This window comes from Heterodontus francisci, unplaced genomic scaffold (genome assembly GCF_036365525.1).
Source record: "Heterodontus francisci isolate sHetFra1 unplaced genomic scaffold, sHetFra1.hap1 HAP1_SCAFFOLD_323, whole genome shotgun sequence".
Taxonomy (NCBI): domain Eukaryota; kingdom Metazoa; phylum Chordata; class Chondrichthyes; order Heterodontiformes; family Heterodontidae; genus Heterodontus; species Heterodontus francisci.
In genome coordinates this window covers 695,250-710,033 of record NW_027141078.1, presented here as the reverse complement: position 1 = coordinate 710,033, position 14,784 = coordinate 695,250, and the positions used below count along the sequence as shown (strand labels likewise).

The 14,784-nt window shown below is 58.5% G+C and overlaps 1 protein-coding gene across 2 annotated transcripts in view; it reads left to right on the top strand.

Annotated features, from left to right (window-relative positions):
• LOC137361934 (lymphocyte activation gene 3 protein-like) overlaps window positions 1-12,968 on the top strand; it is a 13,898-nt gene extending 930 nt beyond the window's left edge. The window contains exons 1-7 of one of the 2 annotated variants that reach the window (XM_068026516.1): window positions 1-171; window positions 2,081-2,479; window positions 2,766-3,026; window positions 7,966-8,262; window positions 9,454-9,714; window positions 11,211-11,332; window positions 11,929-12,968. The exon at window positions 1-171 is cut by the window's left edge and continues 929 nt beyond it. In XM_068026516.1, the coding sequence (XP_067882617.1) occupies window positions 114-171; window positions 2,081-2,479; window positions 2,766-3,026; window positions 7,966-8,262; window positions 9,454-9,714; window positions 11,211-11,332; window positions 11,929-12,000 (1,470 nt within the window). In that variant the 5' untranslated portion in view covers window positions 1-113 and the 3' untranslated portion in view covers window positions 12,001-12,968. The remainder of the gene's footprint in view (window positions 172-2,080; window positions 2,480-2,765; window positions 3,027-7,965; window positions 8,263-9,453; window positions 9,715-11,210; window positions 11,333-11,928) is intronic. The other variant, XM_068026517.1, reaches the window with a different exon arrangement.
• The last annotated feature ends 1,816 nt before the right edge of the window (window positions 12,969-14,784 follow it).

Below are 14,784 nucleotides of genomic sequence, written 5' to 3'. Positions count from 1 at the left end.
ATAGCTGAAATTCACAGCTGAGTGGCAAAGAACCAGAACGTTGGAGGCCAAGACCTCAAAGCACTGAACTCTCCCAGCCTCCGAGCGCTCCGGCAGAAATTCCGAGGGCGGGAATGCTCCTACTCCGGGAATGGATTGTTACGCTTCTGGCGATGGCCTCCGCCACTCGTGGTGAGTCAGGTTTCTGCCTCTCTGCTTCAATTTGCAATGCACAAAATGTCCTGGCTGCCTTGTTTTACCATCTCTTCGCTTCCTCTCCCGAGCGTCCCCAAGCTCCCGCCTCATTCCCCACCTCCCTCCGCAATCTAATTTGAGGCGGCGGGTAGAGTGGGGGATGGAGGGTGCGGGGGGAGTGGGGGGGGGGGGGGGGGGGGAGGGCGGGGGCGGCCCCCTCCCCAAGCCGAATCCGCCGGCTATTTGACTGCAGCGGGCGTCGCGAACCCACGCTCTATTCCGCTCCGGGCCGGGAGTGGGTCAGGGAAGAGTGGGACGGGGACGGGGTGCAGCGGGGGGGGGTGCGTCTGGGAGGATGTTTACGCCGTCTGCCGTCTTGAATCGAGACGCCGGGTCTCGCTGATGTCTGGTTACCCCCCCCCCCCCGTCTATGGTGGAGGGCGGGAAAAGGTCGGACTGGAGAGAGAGAAGGAGACAGAGAAAGGAGGAGAGAGGGACGGAGAGGGAGAGACGGAGAGGTGGAGAGAGAGGGAGGGAGGGAGGAAGGAAGGGAGAGACGGAGAGGGAGAGACAGAGAGAGAGAGAGAGAGGGAGAGAAAGTCAGAGCGAGAGGGTGACAGAAAGACAGAGGGGGACAGAGGGAGAGGGAGATGGAGAGAGAGAGGGAGAGAGAGAGAGGCGGAGATGTTTAGAGGCAGGAGTTGGTGGGGCACAGAGATCTCGGAGGGTTGTAGGGGCGGGAGGAGGTTACAGAGGTCGGGAGGTGCCTGAGAGGGCAGACGGGGGCCCTCGGTTTAACGCCTTCTCCAAAGACACACCTCCGACAGTGCAGCACTCCCTCAGTACTGACCCTCCGACAGTGCAGCACTCCCTCAGTACTGACCCTCCGACAGTGCAGCACTCCCTCAGTACTGACCCTCCGACAGTGCAGCACTCCCTCAGTGCTGACCCTCCGACAGTGCAGCACTCCCTCAGTGCTGACCCTCCGACAGTGCAGCACTCCCTCAGTACTGACCCTCCGACAGTGCAGCACTCCCTCAGTACTGACCCTCCCACAGTGCAGCACTCCCTCAGTACTGACCCTCCGACAGTGCAGCACTCCCTCAGTGCTGACCCTCCGACAGTGCAGCACTCCCTCAGTACTGACCCTCGACAGTGCGGCGCTCCCTCAGTACTGACCCTCCGACAGTGCGGCGCTCCCTCAGTACAGACCCTCCGACAGTGCAGCACTCCCTCAGCACTGACCCTCCGACAGTGCAGCACTCCCTCAGTACTGACCCTCCGACATTGCAGCACTCCCTCAGTACTGACCCTCCGACAGTGCAGCACTCCCTCAGTACTGACCCTCCGACAGTGCGGCACTCCCTCAGTACTGACCCTCTGACAGTGTGGCACTCCCTCAGTACTGACCCTCTGACAGTGTGGCACTCCCTCAGTACTGACCCTCCCACAGTGCGGCGCTCCCTCAGTACTGACCCTCTGACAGTGTGGCACTCCCTCAGTACTGACCCTCCAACAGTGCGGCACTCCCTCAGTACTGACCCTCCAACAGTGCGGCACTCCCTCAGTACTGACCCTCTGACAGTGCGGCGCTCCCTCAGTACTGACCCTCTGACAGTGCGGCGCTCCCTTTTTACTGACCCTCTGACAGTGCAGCACTCCCTCAGTACTGACCCTCCGACAGTGCGGCACTCCCTCAGTACTGACATTCCGACAGTGTGGCACTCCCTCAGTGCTGACCCTCCGACTGCGCGGCGCTCCCTCAGTACTGACCCTCCGACTATGCGGCGCTCCCTCAGTACTGACCCTCTGACAGTGCGGCACTTCCTCAGTACTGACCTCCGACAGTGCGGCCCTCCCTCAGTGCTGCCACCCGGTAACGCCCGTTTCTGTCCTCTCTCCGCAGCCACGGACGAGAATGAGTCGCTGCGGGAGACGGTTCTGGCCCCGGCGGGTTCCACCGCGATCTTGACCTGCTCGGACCCCACGGCCCCGCGGTTCAAAGGCACCTACCGCAAGCTGGCACTGCGCTGGGCCCTGGAGACGCCCGGGCCAGGCCGGGATTCAAGGCTGAGCGCTTGGGGGAGCCGCTACACCCTCTTGATGGTGGGCAGCGACGGCGTCGTCAAGCGGGGGCTGGTGGAGATCAGCCGCAGGATGCGTGTGGCGAGGGAGAGGATCGAGCGGGGCGACTACTCGGTGGAGGTTCAGCGCGTTCGCCCGGGCGACGCGGGCACCTACCACTGCCTGGTACGACATGGTACCCTCCGTCTGAAGAAGGTCATCAGGCTGCACGTGGTCCAGGGTAGGTCAAACGTCCAGAATTGTCACTGTCGGACTGTCACCCGAACGCGGCCGCCAATTTGGCACAGCAAGATCCCACCGGCGGCCAATGCGATTTATGCCCCAGATCAACCGTGTTTATTTTGTTAAAGTGGTTGGGGGATGAGTCAGGTACTCGGTCACCCTCCCACAGACGAGGTGAGGGAGGCGGAGGGGAGGGGGGACCAAAGATTCCTGAGTTTTAACGCTTCCCTCTCTCCCTCTCTCTCCCCGTCTCCCTCTCCCTCTCCTTCCTCCCTCTCGCGCAGTCAGTACCGACTCTCCGGGGGTCCCTCTGGAGGGTGGCACGGTGAGCCTCCTCTGCAACATCTCGGAGGCTCTCCCTCGGGCACGAGGGTCTTGGAACCGGGCAGGCGCTCCGGTGCGGAAGGGCGAACGAATCTGGACCGACAGGGACGGAAGGCGTCTCCACATTGGGAAAGTGCAGAGCGAGGACCGTGGAGACTGGGAATGTCGAGTCGTGGTGGACGGGTTCACCGTCAGTGCCACCTACAACCTGAAAATATTCGGTGAGGTTTAGCCCTCTGGCCCTGCTCCTGTACCTGTCCTGCGGAGTGTTTGGTGGGGGGGGGACAGCACTGTCAGCTGAACCGCGTTGCTGCAACCAGCGCTCAGCAATCCAATCAGGCAGCAGTCAACCCCGTGCTGTACCTGTCCTGGGAGTGGTTGATGGGGGACAGTGTAGAGGGAGCTTTACTCTGTATCTCTCAACCACCGAGACCACCTATTTCCACCTCCGTAACATCGCCCTACTCCGCGCACCCCCCTCCCCTCCCTCAGCTCATCGACTGCGGAAACTGTCGTCCCGAGCCTTCACTCCCTCCAGACTGGACTATTCGGGCGCTCTCCGGCCAAACTCTCCCACATTCCACCCTCTGTAAACTGAAGCTCGTCCCGAATTCGGCCGTTCCCCCCTCCCCCCCGTGTCCTAACTCACACCCGGTCCCGTTTCCCTCCATCACCCTCTCCCTGCTCACTGACCGACATTGTCTCCCCGTCCCACAAAACCTCGATTTTAAAATTCACATCCTCGTTTTCAAATCCGTCGTCGTCCCCTCCCTATCTCTGTAACCTCCTCCTGCCTCCTACAACCCTCCCTATCTCTGCAACCTCCTCCAGTCCCCCTACAACCCTCCCTATCACTGTAACCTCCTCCTGCCTCCTACAACCCTCCCTATCTCTGTAACCTCCTCCTGCCTCCTACAACCCTCCCTATCTCTGTAACCTCCTCCTGCCTCCTACAACCCTCCCTATCACTGTAACCTCCTCCTGCCTCCTACAACCCTCCCTATCTCTGTAACCTCCTCCTGCCTCCTACAACCCTCCCTATCTCTGCAACCTCCTCCAGCCCCCTACAACCCTCCCTATCCCTGCAAACTCCGCCAGCCCCCGACAACCCCTCCCTATCACTGTAACCACCTCCAGCCCCCTACGACCCTCCCTATCTCTGTAACCTCCTCCAGCCCCTACGACCCTCCCTATCTCTGTAACCTCCTCCAGCCCCCTACCACCCTCCCTATCTCTGTAACCTCCTCCAGCCCCCAACAACCCTCCCTATCTCTGTAACCTCCTCCAGCCCCCTACAACCCTCCCTATCTCTGTAACCTCCTCCAGCCCCTACAACCCTCCCTATCTCTGTAACCTCCTCCTGCCTCCTACAACCCTTCCTATCTCTGCAACCTCCTCCAGTCCCCCTACAACCCTCCCTATCACTGTAACCTCCTCCTGCCTCCTACAACCCTCCCTATCTCTGTAACCTCCTCCTGCCTCCTACAACCCTCCCTATCACTGTAACCTCCTCCTGCCTCCTACAACCCTCCCTATCTCTGCAACCTCCTCCAGTCCCCCTACAACCCTCCCTATCACTGTAACCTCCTCCTGCCTCCTACAACCCTCCCTATCTCTGCAACCTCCTCCAGTCCCCCTACAACCCTCCCTATCACTGTAACCTCCTCCTGCCTCCTACAACCCTCCCTATCTCTGCAACCTCCTCCAGTCCCCCTACAACCCTCCCTATCACTGTAACCTCCTCCTGCCTCCTACAACCCTCCCTATCTCTGCAACCTCCTCCAGTCCCCCTACAACCCTCCCTATCACTGTAACCTCCTCCAGCCCCTACAGCCCTCCGATCTCTGTAACCTCCTACAGCCCCTACAACCCTCCCAATCTCTGTAACCTCCTCCAGCCCCCTACAACCCTCCCTATCCCTGCAAACTCCGCCAGCCCCCGACAACCCCTCCCAATCACTGTAACCACCTCCAGCCCCCTACGACCCTCCCTACCTCTGTAACCTCCACCAGCCCCCTACAACCCTCCCTATCTCTCTAACCTCCTCCAGTCCCCTACAACCGTCCCTATCTCTGTAACCTCCTCCAGCCCCCTACAACCCTCCCTATCTCTGTAACCTCCTCCAGCCACCTACAACCATCCCTATCTCTGTAACCTCCTCCAGCCCCTACAACCCTCCCTATCTCTGTAACCTCCTCAAGCCCCCTACAACACTCCCTATCTCTATAACCTCCTCCAGCCCCGAACAGCTCTCCCTATCTCTGTAACCTCCTTCAGTCCCCTCCAACCCTCCCTACCTCTGTAACCTCCACCAGCCCCCTACAACCCTCCCTATCTCTCTAACCTCCTCCAGCCCCCTACAACCCTCCCTATCTCTGAACCTCCTCCAGCCCCCTACAACCCACCCTATCTCTGTAACCTCCTCCAGCCCCCTACAACCCTCACTATCTCTGTAACCTCCTCCAGACCCCTACAACCCTCCCTATCTCTGTAACCTCCTTCAGTCCCCTACAACCCACCCTATCTCTGTAACCTCCTTCAGTCCCCTCCAACCCTCCCTATCTCTGTAACCTCCTCCAGCCCCCTACAACCCTCCCTATCTCTGTAACCTCCTCCAGCCCCCTACAACCCTCACTATCTCTGTAACCTCCTCCAGCCCCCTACAACCCTCCCTATCTCTGTAACCTCCTCCAGCCCCCTACAACCCTCCCTATATCTGTAACCTCCTCCAGTCCCCCGACAACTCTCCCTATCTCTGTAACCTCCCCCAGCCCCCTACAACCCTCCCTATCTCTGTAACCTCCTCCAGCCCCCTACAACCCTCCCTATCTCTGTAACCTCCTCCAGCCCCTTGCAACCCTCCCTATCTCTGTAACCTCCTCCAGCCCCCTACAACCCTCCCTATCTCTGTAACCTCCTCCAGCCCCCTACAACCCTCACTATCTCTGTAACCTCCTCCAGCCCCCTACAACCCTCCCTATCTCTGTAACCTCCTCCAGCCCCCTACAACCCTCCCTATATCTGTAACCTCCTCCAGCCCCCTACAACCCTCCCTATCTCTGTAACCTCCTCCAGTCCCCCTACAACCCTCCCTATCACTGTAACCTCCTCCAGTCCCCCTACAACCCTCCCTATCTCTGTAACCTCCTACAGCCCCTACAACCCTCCCAATCTCTGTAACCTCCTCCAGCCCCCTACAACCCTCCCTATCCCTGCAAACTCCGCCAGCCCCCGACAACCCCTCCCTATCACTGTAACCACCTCCAGCCCCCTACGACCCTCCCTACCTCTGTAACCTCCACCAGCCCCCTACAACCCTCCCTATCTCTCTAACCTCCTCCAGTCCCCTACAACCGTCCCTATCTCTGTAACCTCCTCCAGCCCCCTACAACCCTCCCTATCTCTGTAACCTCCTCCAGCCACCTACAACCCTCCCTATCTCTGTAACCTCCTCCAGCCCCTACAACCCTCCCTATCTCTGTAACCTCCTCAAGCCCCCTACAACACTCCCTATCTCTATAACCTCCTCCAGCCCCGAACAGCTCTCCCTATCTCTGTAACCTCCTTCAGTCCCCTCCAACCCTCCCTACCTCTGTAACCTCCACCAGCCCCCTACAACCCTCCCTATCTCTCTAACCTCCTCCAGCCCCCTACAACCCTCCCTATCTCTGAACCTCCTCCAGCCCCCTACAACCCACCCTATCTCTGTAACCTCCTCCAGCCCCCTACAACCCTCACTATCTCTGTAACCTCCTCCAGACCCCTACAACCCTCCCTATCTCTGTAACCTCCTTCAGTCCCCTACAACCCACCCTATCTCTGTAACCTCCTTCAGTCCCCTCCAACCCTCCCTATCTCTGTAACCTCCTCCAGCCCCCTACAACCCTCCCTATCTCTGTAACCTCCTCCAGCCCCCTACAACCCTCACTATCTCTGTAACCTCCTCCAGCCCCCTACAACCCTCCCTATCTCTGTAACCTCCTCTAGCCCCCTACAACCCTCCCTATCTCTGTAACCTCCTCCAGCCCCCTACAACCCTCCCTATCTCTGTAACCTCCTCCAGCCCCCTACAACCCTCCCTATCTCTGTAACCTCCTCCAGCCCCCTACAACCCTCCCTATCTCTGTAACCTCCTCCAGCCCCCTACAACCCTCCCTATCTCTGTAACCTCCTCCAGCCCCCTACAACCCTCACTATCTCTGTAACCTCCTCCAGCCCCTTGCAACCCTCCCTATCTCTGTAACCTCCTCCAGTCCCGACAACCCTCCCTATCTCTGTAACCTCCTCCAGCCCCCTACAACCCTCACTATCTCTGTAACCTCCTCCAGCCCCTTGCAACCCTCCCTATCTCTGTAACCTCCTCCAGCCCCCTACAACCCTCACTATCTCTGTAACCTCCTCCAGCCCCCTACAACCCTCCCTATCTCTGTAACCTCCTCCAGCCCCCTACAACCCTCCCTATCTCTGTAACCTCCTCCAGTCCCCCTACAACCCTCCCTATCTCTGTAACCTCCTCCAGTCCCCCTACAACTCTCCTTATCTCTGTAACCTCCTCCAGTCCCCCTACAACCCTCCCTATCTCTGTAACCTCCTCCAGTCCCCCTACAACCCACCCTATCTCTGTAACCGCCTCCAGCCCCCTACGACCCTCCCTATCTCTGTAACCTTCTCCAGCCCCCTACAACCCTCCCTATCTCTGTAACCGCCTCCAGCCCCCTACGACCCTCCCTATCTCTGTAACCTCCTCCAGTCCCCCTACAACCCTCCCTATCTCTGTAACCTCCTCCAGTCCCCCTACAACTCTCCTTATCTCTGTAACCTCCTCCAGTCCCCTACAACCCACCCTATCTCTGTAACCGCCTCCAGCCCCCTACGACCCTGAGATCTCTGCTCTCCTGCACTCCCGACCTCTTGCCCATCGCCCGATTCCCAATTCTCCGCCATTGGGGGCCGTGCCCTCAGCTCCCTGGGGGCCCCGAGCTCTGGGATTCTCTCCCTGAACCTCTCCGCCTCTCTCTTTCCCTCTCTCTCCCTCTCTCCCCTCCTTTACCACACCGATGAAGACCTCCCTCTTTGTCCGAGCGTCCCCATTCCCCAACCCTCGTCTCTCCCGACGTGCACGTAATCATCTGCCTTTTCTTTTCTCTTCGATTCGCCCAGGTTTTGCGGGCCCGGAAGGGGTGGTGCCCGTCACCTATGCCAGTCCAGGCGCGGTCGCCCGCCTCGCCCTCCGCCTCGCCCCCTCCCGGCCCCCGGGGCCGCTGGACGTCGGCTGGCTGAAAGGTCAGGAGGCCGAGCCCCTGCTGGACGGGGGCCGCCAGCTGACGGAGCTGCGCCCGGGGGCCCTCACTCTCACTCTCGCGCCTGTGCTGCCCTCCGACCGCGGGCTCTACACCGGATACGTCAACGTGACGGGACACCGCATCGAGAGGACAGCCCGTCTGGAGCTGGTGCAGGGTAGGTCATGTTCCGTCGACCGGGCGGGGGGTGGGGGAGGGGGAATCTCTCAGGGGCCGAGCTTCAGCCGGCGCAGTGACCGCTCTCCGCCACCAGGTGGCAGCGCGCCGCCACGACCCTTCGTCCTCGCTTGAACTTTCACCCTCGCCCCTGGGGCTGGCCGTCCGCGGCGCTCCTGACCCCTGCCAGCCCGGGGTTAGGAAACCCCACCCGCCTGCCTCCCGGGGATCGTGCTCCGGCCCGTCCTAGATTTCGCGTCCCTCAACGTCCCAAGTTGGCTTGGCGTGAAGCGAGATGAGGGACTGGCCACCGAAACCTCGGTCAAAGAGGGAGGTTTTTACGGAGTGTCTTAAGGAAGGAGAGAGAGAGGCGGAGAGGCTCAGGGAGGGTACTCCAGAGATCAGGGCCCCAGGCGGCTGAAGGGGCACGGCCACCAATGGCGGAATATGGGGAGGCTCAAGAGGCCAGAATCGGAGGGTCGTTGGGGCTGGAGGAGGTTACGGAGGTAGATTGGTGGCAGTAAATTTTCACTGGACTGATCCCTGGCTGAGAGGGCCGTGCTGGTGAGGAGAGGGTGCGACGTTTGCTGGAGTATAGAAGAATGAGGGACAATCTCCTAGAATACGTAACAAATTCTGATAGGGTAGAAGCCGAGACGCCCTTTCCCCCTCTGAGTGGAGATTCTAATTCGGTCAGAGTTTAATTGTGGTTAAGTAAGCTTGGCCTAGGGTCAGTCAGAGATTAATTGTGATTCAGTAATTTGACCTAGGGTCAGTCAGAGATTAATTGTGATTCGGTAAGCATGACCTAGGGTCAGTCAGAGATTAATTGTGGTTAAGTAAGCACGGCCTAGGGTCAGTCAGAGATTAATTGCGGTTCAGTAAGCACGGCCTAGGGTCAGTCAGAGATTAATTGCGGTTCGGTAAGCATGGCCTAGGGTCAGTCAGAGATTAATTGCGGTTCGGTAAGCATGGCCTAGGGTCAATCAGAGATTAATTGTGGTTCGGTAAGCATGGCCTAGGGTCAGTCAGAGATTAATTGCGGTTCGATAAGCATGGCCTAGGGTCAGTCAGAGATTAATTGCGGTTCGATAAGCATGGCCTCGGGTCAGTCAGAGATTAATTGGTGGATGTAGCGGGAGGCAACGTTCACGACGGCCGACTCACTGATGCCCGCCTTCTATGCCCGCAGTGACTGCGAGTCAGGAGGGGCCGGTGCCCAGGGGGTCTTCGATCCGACTCAACTTCAGTACCAGCTACCCAGCCGGCCTTGACGTCGTGGTGTGGCATCACGAAAACGGCAGTGCTGGGCAGGCGGGCGAGTCGTTTTGGGAGGAGGGGGGCAGCCTGTATATCCCCCGCGTCACGCCCGCCCACTCCGGCAACTGGACCTGCACCTTCTTCAGGCGGGGGCAACCGATCGGAACCGTAACCTACCTATTGGATGTGTCTGGTAAGACCTAACCCCACCCCCCTCCCGCGTGCTGTACCTGTCCTGGGGAGTATTTGATGGGGGAAAACATTGTCAGCTGAACCTCGTTGCTGCAACCAGCACTCAGCACCTCCAATTAGGCAGCAGCAAACCCTGTGCTGGACCTGTCCTGGGAGCGTTTGATGGGGGACAGTGTAGAGGGAGCTTTACTCTGTGTCTAACCCCCGTGCTTCTGCAAATATTAAATAACACCACTTACAACACGATGCAGATGGCTGGAAAGCAGTTTGCGAGCTGTCTGTGGCAAGTATTTGTGGTTCGGTTCTCTTAACCTCTGCTCCCAGCCAACCAGGTGTCCGCAGTGTGAATTGTAAACTTCTAAAGTGCCAACCAGTCATTGCTTCACACCTGGTTTTGTTTGCAGGGGGTAACAGAGGGATATGGAGAGCGGAACTGTGCACAGTGCTCCCAGTGTGGTCCAACCGAGGGATAGGGAGACTGGAACTGTGCACAGTGCTCCCAGTGTGGTCTAACCGAGAGATATGGAGAGTGGAACTGTGCACAGTGCTCCCAGTGTGGTCTAACCGAGGGATATGGAGAGGGGAACTGTGCACAGTGCTCCCAGTGTGGTCTAACCGAGAGATATGGAGACTGGAACTGTGCACAGTGCTCCCAGTGTGGTCTAACCGAGGGATGTGGAGAGCGGAACTGTGCACAGTGCTCCCAGTGTGGTCTAACCGAGGGATATGGAGACTGGAACTGTGCACAGTGCTCCCAGTGTGGTCCAACCAAGGGATATGGAGAGTGGAACTGTGCACAGTGCTCCCAGTGTGGTCTAACCGAGGGATATGGAGAGGGGAACTGTGCACAGTGCTCCCAGTGTGGTCTAACCGAGGGATATGGAGAGTGGAACTGTGCACAGTGCTCCCAGTGAGGTCTAACCCGAGGGATATGGAGAGTGGAACTGTGCACAGTGCTCCCAGTGTGGTCTAACCGAGGGATATGGAGACTGGAACTGTGCACAGTGCTCCCAGTGTGGTCCAACCAAGGGATATGGAGAGTGGAACTGTGCACAGTGCTCCCAGTGTGGTCTAACCGAGGGATGTGGAGAGCGGAACTGTGCACAGTGCTCCCAGTGTGGTCTAACCGAGGGATATGGAGACTGGAACTGTGCACAGTGCTCCCAGTGTGGTCCAACCAAGGGATATGGAGAGTGGAACTGTGCACAGTGCTCCCAGTGTGGTCTAACTGAGGGATATGGAGAGTGTAACTGTGCACAGTGCTCCCAGTGTGGTCTAACCGAGGGATATGGAGAGCGGAACTGTGCACAGTGCTCCCAGTGTGGTCCAACCGAGGGATATGGAGAGCGGAACTGTGCACAGTGCTCCGAGTGTGGTCTAACTGAGGGAAACGTATCTCAGGGAGGGCTGCCACGGATCTGGGAACAGGGCTGGAAGGGAGGGCGGGGAACGTCTGAGACCTCATTTAAAATGGCTGCCTTTTTGCATCCTTTGCAGCTCTCGATTATCAGGCGGCTGAGCCTCAGGCCACTTCGAGCAGGATCACGCTGGTGGTGGTGCTTACCCTCCTCCTCCTGCTCATTCTCTGCATCACCCTCATCATTCTGAGGAAGTGGAGGGTGAGTCTCGGTTCTGCGGCTCTCCCGCCGTCGCGCACTCGTTGCTGGGTGCTGGAGCTCCTGGGAGGGAGGGAGGGAGTGTGTGGGGGGGGGGGGTGGGGGGCGGGAGGTTGTTGGCGGAGCAGTGGGGAGAGGAGGGAGGGATAGAGATGGAGGGGAAAGGGTTTGCGAGGCAAGGGCCGGAGGAGAAATGTGGGTGGGGGGGGTTGGGTGTCGTCGTAAATCCGCTGGCCGAAGCTCAGCCTGCGGAACCGTCCCCGCTCGCCACCGCCAAATAGTTTCGGGAAGGCGCCGAGGCCCGGGAGAGGCTGCGGAGGGGGATTACCGGGAGTGTTCCGGGGCGAGGGACCGCGGCGAGTGAGGGGGGAGCGGGGATTGTTCGCCTCAGAGCGGAGAAGGCGAAGGGGGAAATTTAATTGAGGCGTCCGTGGTTCGGAGTTTTCTTGGGGGCCTTGGGGGGACGGGGCGCGGTTGGTGGTGCGGAGGGAGGAGGAAAGGAGAGGGGTGAGGAGGTGCGGGGAGGGGAGGGGAGGAAGACGAGAAGCGATTTACCTTTTGCGTTTGATTGTTCCTCCATTTTCTTTGCCTCCGTTCAGTCCCGAGGGCAGGACTTTCCGGCGTTGGACGTGACCCTGGTGACTGCGGCTCTGCCGACGAAGAAATTGTGAATGGGCCTCGGTGCCGGAACGAGCTACAAACTGCGGGGCAACGGGGGTGGGGGGAGGGGCAGAGGGGTCAGGGGTCCTTCGAAGTTGCCGCCTTTTTCGTGGCCGGCGGCTCGCGACTCCATTTGTCACCGCACCCCCCTCCTCCCACCACCACCACCACCACTCCTCCCCCGCCGGGCCCCCCCCCCCCAGCACCTCCCCCCGCGGTCTGTCGCCTCAGCCCTGGCCAGGGCTGCCCCAGGAGCCGCATCAGCCGCGGGGTCAGAGGGCACCCTGGCGGCCCGTCACCGTGATATCCCCTTAGCAACAGCCTCCTCGCACCGTGAGGCCTCCTCAGCAACAGCCTTCCTCACACCGCGAGGCCAACTTAGCAACCGCCTCCTCACACCACGAGGACTCTTTTGCAACCGCCTCCTCACACCGCGAGGCCTACTTAGCAACAGCCTCCTCACACCGCGAGGCCTCCTTAGCAACAGCCTTCCTCACACTGCGAGGCCTCCTTAGCAACAGCCTTCCTCACACCACGAGGCCTCCTTAGCAACAGCCTTCCTCACACTGCGAGGCCTACTTAGCAACCGCCTCCACACACCACGAGGACTCTTTAGCAACCGCCTCCTCACACCGCGAGGCCTCCTTAGCAACAGCCTCCCCACACCGTGAGGCCTCCTTAGCAACAGCCTCCTCTCACCGTGAGGCCCAAGTTAGGTCAAGACATCCCAATGACCTCTGCCAACAACCCCCAACTAAGCGTCCGACCTCCCAACCCCTGGTGGACTGAACGAAGGTGACCGACCGGCAAGGCCGAGGTGGTCAAGATGTCCGAGGTGGCCTCCCGGTAGTTCACAGGGACCTGTGCTTCCCTCAACTTTGAACCCAGCATTACCGCCTGAAAATTGCCCATGCACTGTGAAGAGAAATAATATATCATGTATATAATATTTGTAATTAACTGTTCTATAATAAAGCTTTGGATGAAATGAGATGGTCCGCATCTGTATTTATAGATATCTGTCCACTGACTGGTGTCTCTCAGTCTCCTCTCTCTCAGGGTGATATCTGTACACTGACTGGTGTCTCTCAGTCCCCTCTCTCTCAGGGTGATATCTGTACACTGACTGGTGTCTCTCAGTCTCCTCTCTCTCAGGGTGATATCTGTACACTGACTGGTGTCTCTCAGTCTCCTCTCTCTCAGGGTGATATCTGTACACTGACTGGTGTCTCTCAGTCCCCTCTCTCTCAGGGTGATATCTGTACACTGACTGGTGTCTCTCAGTCCTCTCTCAGGGTGATATCTGTACACTGACTGGTGTCTCTCAGTCCCCTCTCTCTCTCAGGGTGATATCTGTACACTGACTGGTGTCTCTCAGTCCCCTCTCTCTCAGGGTGATATCTGTACACTGACTGGTGTCTCTCAGTCCCCTCTCTCTCAGGGTGATATCTGTACACTGACTGGTGTCTCTCAGTCCCCTCTCTCTCTCAGGGTGATATCTGTACACTGACTGGTGTCACTCAGTCCCCTCTCTCTCAGGGTGATATCTGTACACTGACTGGTGTCTCTCAGTCCTCTCTCAGGGTGATATCTGTACACTGACTGGTGTCTCTCAGTCCTCTCTCTCTCAGGGTGATACCTGTACACTGACTGGTGTCTCTCAGTCCCCTCTCTCTCAGGGTGATATCTGTACACTGACTGGTGTCACTCAGTCCCCTCTCTCTCAGGGTGATATCTGTACACTGACTGGTGTCTCTCAGTCCCCTCTCTCTCTCAGGGTGATATCTGTACACTGACTGGTGTCACTCAGTCCCCTCTCTCTCAGGGTGATATCTGTACACTGACTGGTGTCTCTCAGTCCCCTCTCTCTCTCAGGGTGATATCTGTACACTGACTGGTGTCACTCAGTCCCCTCTCTCTCAGGGTGATATCTGTACACTGACTGGTGTCTCAGTCCTCTCTCTCTCAGGGTGATATCTGTACACTGACTAGTGTCTCTCAGTCCCCTCTCTATCTCAGGGTGATATCTGTACACTGACTGGTGTCTCTCAGTCCCCTCTCTCTCAGGGTGATATCTGTACACTGACTGGTGTCTCTCAGTCCCCTTTCTCTCTCAGGGTGATATCTGTACACTGACTGGTGTCTCAGTCCCCTCTCTCTCAGGGTGATATCTGTAACAGGGATGATTTAGCCCCCGGTTGTGCTGTTTGTCAGCCTCCTGTACTTGCAGAGGGTGCAGCTTAGGTCTGTGAATGAGGTCAGTTGCGAGCCTGGATCTATTGCACACCTAGAAACCAGTGTTTTTAAGATCTCTCAGCACACATGCCGAACACCTGCCAACGTACAGAGAGGGCAGTCTGTTCCCCTATCGGAGGGGTGGGGGATTAAATGTCAGGCAGAGTTGCAGACTCTTCTATCCCTCAGCCTGGTCTGAGCTCGCTTCTCCGTCTGGATTTCCTGCCGCTCTATGAGCTGCTGGGAAACATATTTGCCAGGCGGGTGATAGAGGAAAGCAGGCTCCGACAAAGATTAGCTGGCAACCTGACAAGTAAGTGAAGCATCGCAGTTTTCCCGTCTCTCTCTCTCTCTCTCTCTCTCTCTCTCTCCCCGGTGTGCGAGGCTCCCTAACAAAAGGTGCCTTTCCCAACTTTTCCGAGCATTCCCCAGCCCAGCACCGCACATCACCTTCGACTACCGCCCCCGTCTCCCGTCCGCTCTCTGACCTCCAGCACTCGGAAGGGCAAGGCGATGTCTAATTCGGAACTGCCCCCCCCCCCCCCCCCCCACCTCAACCG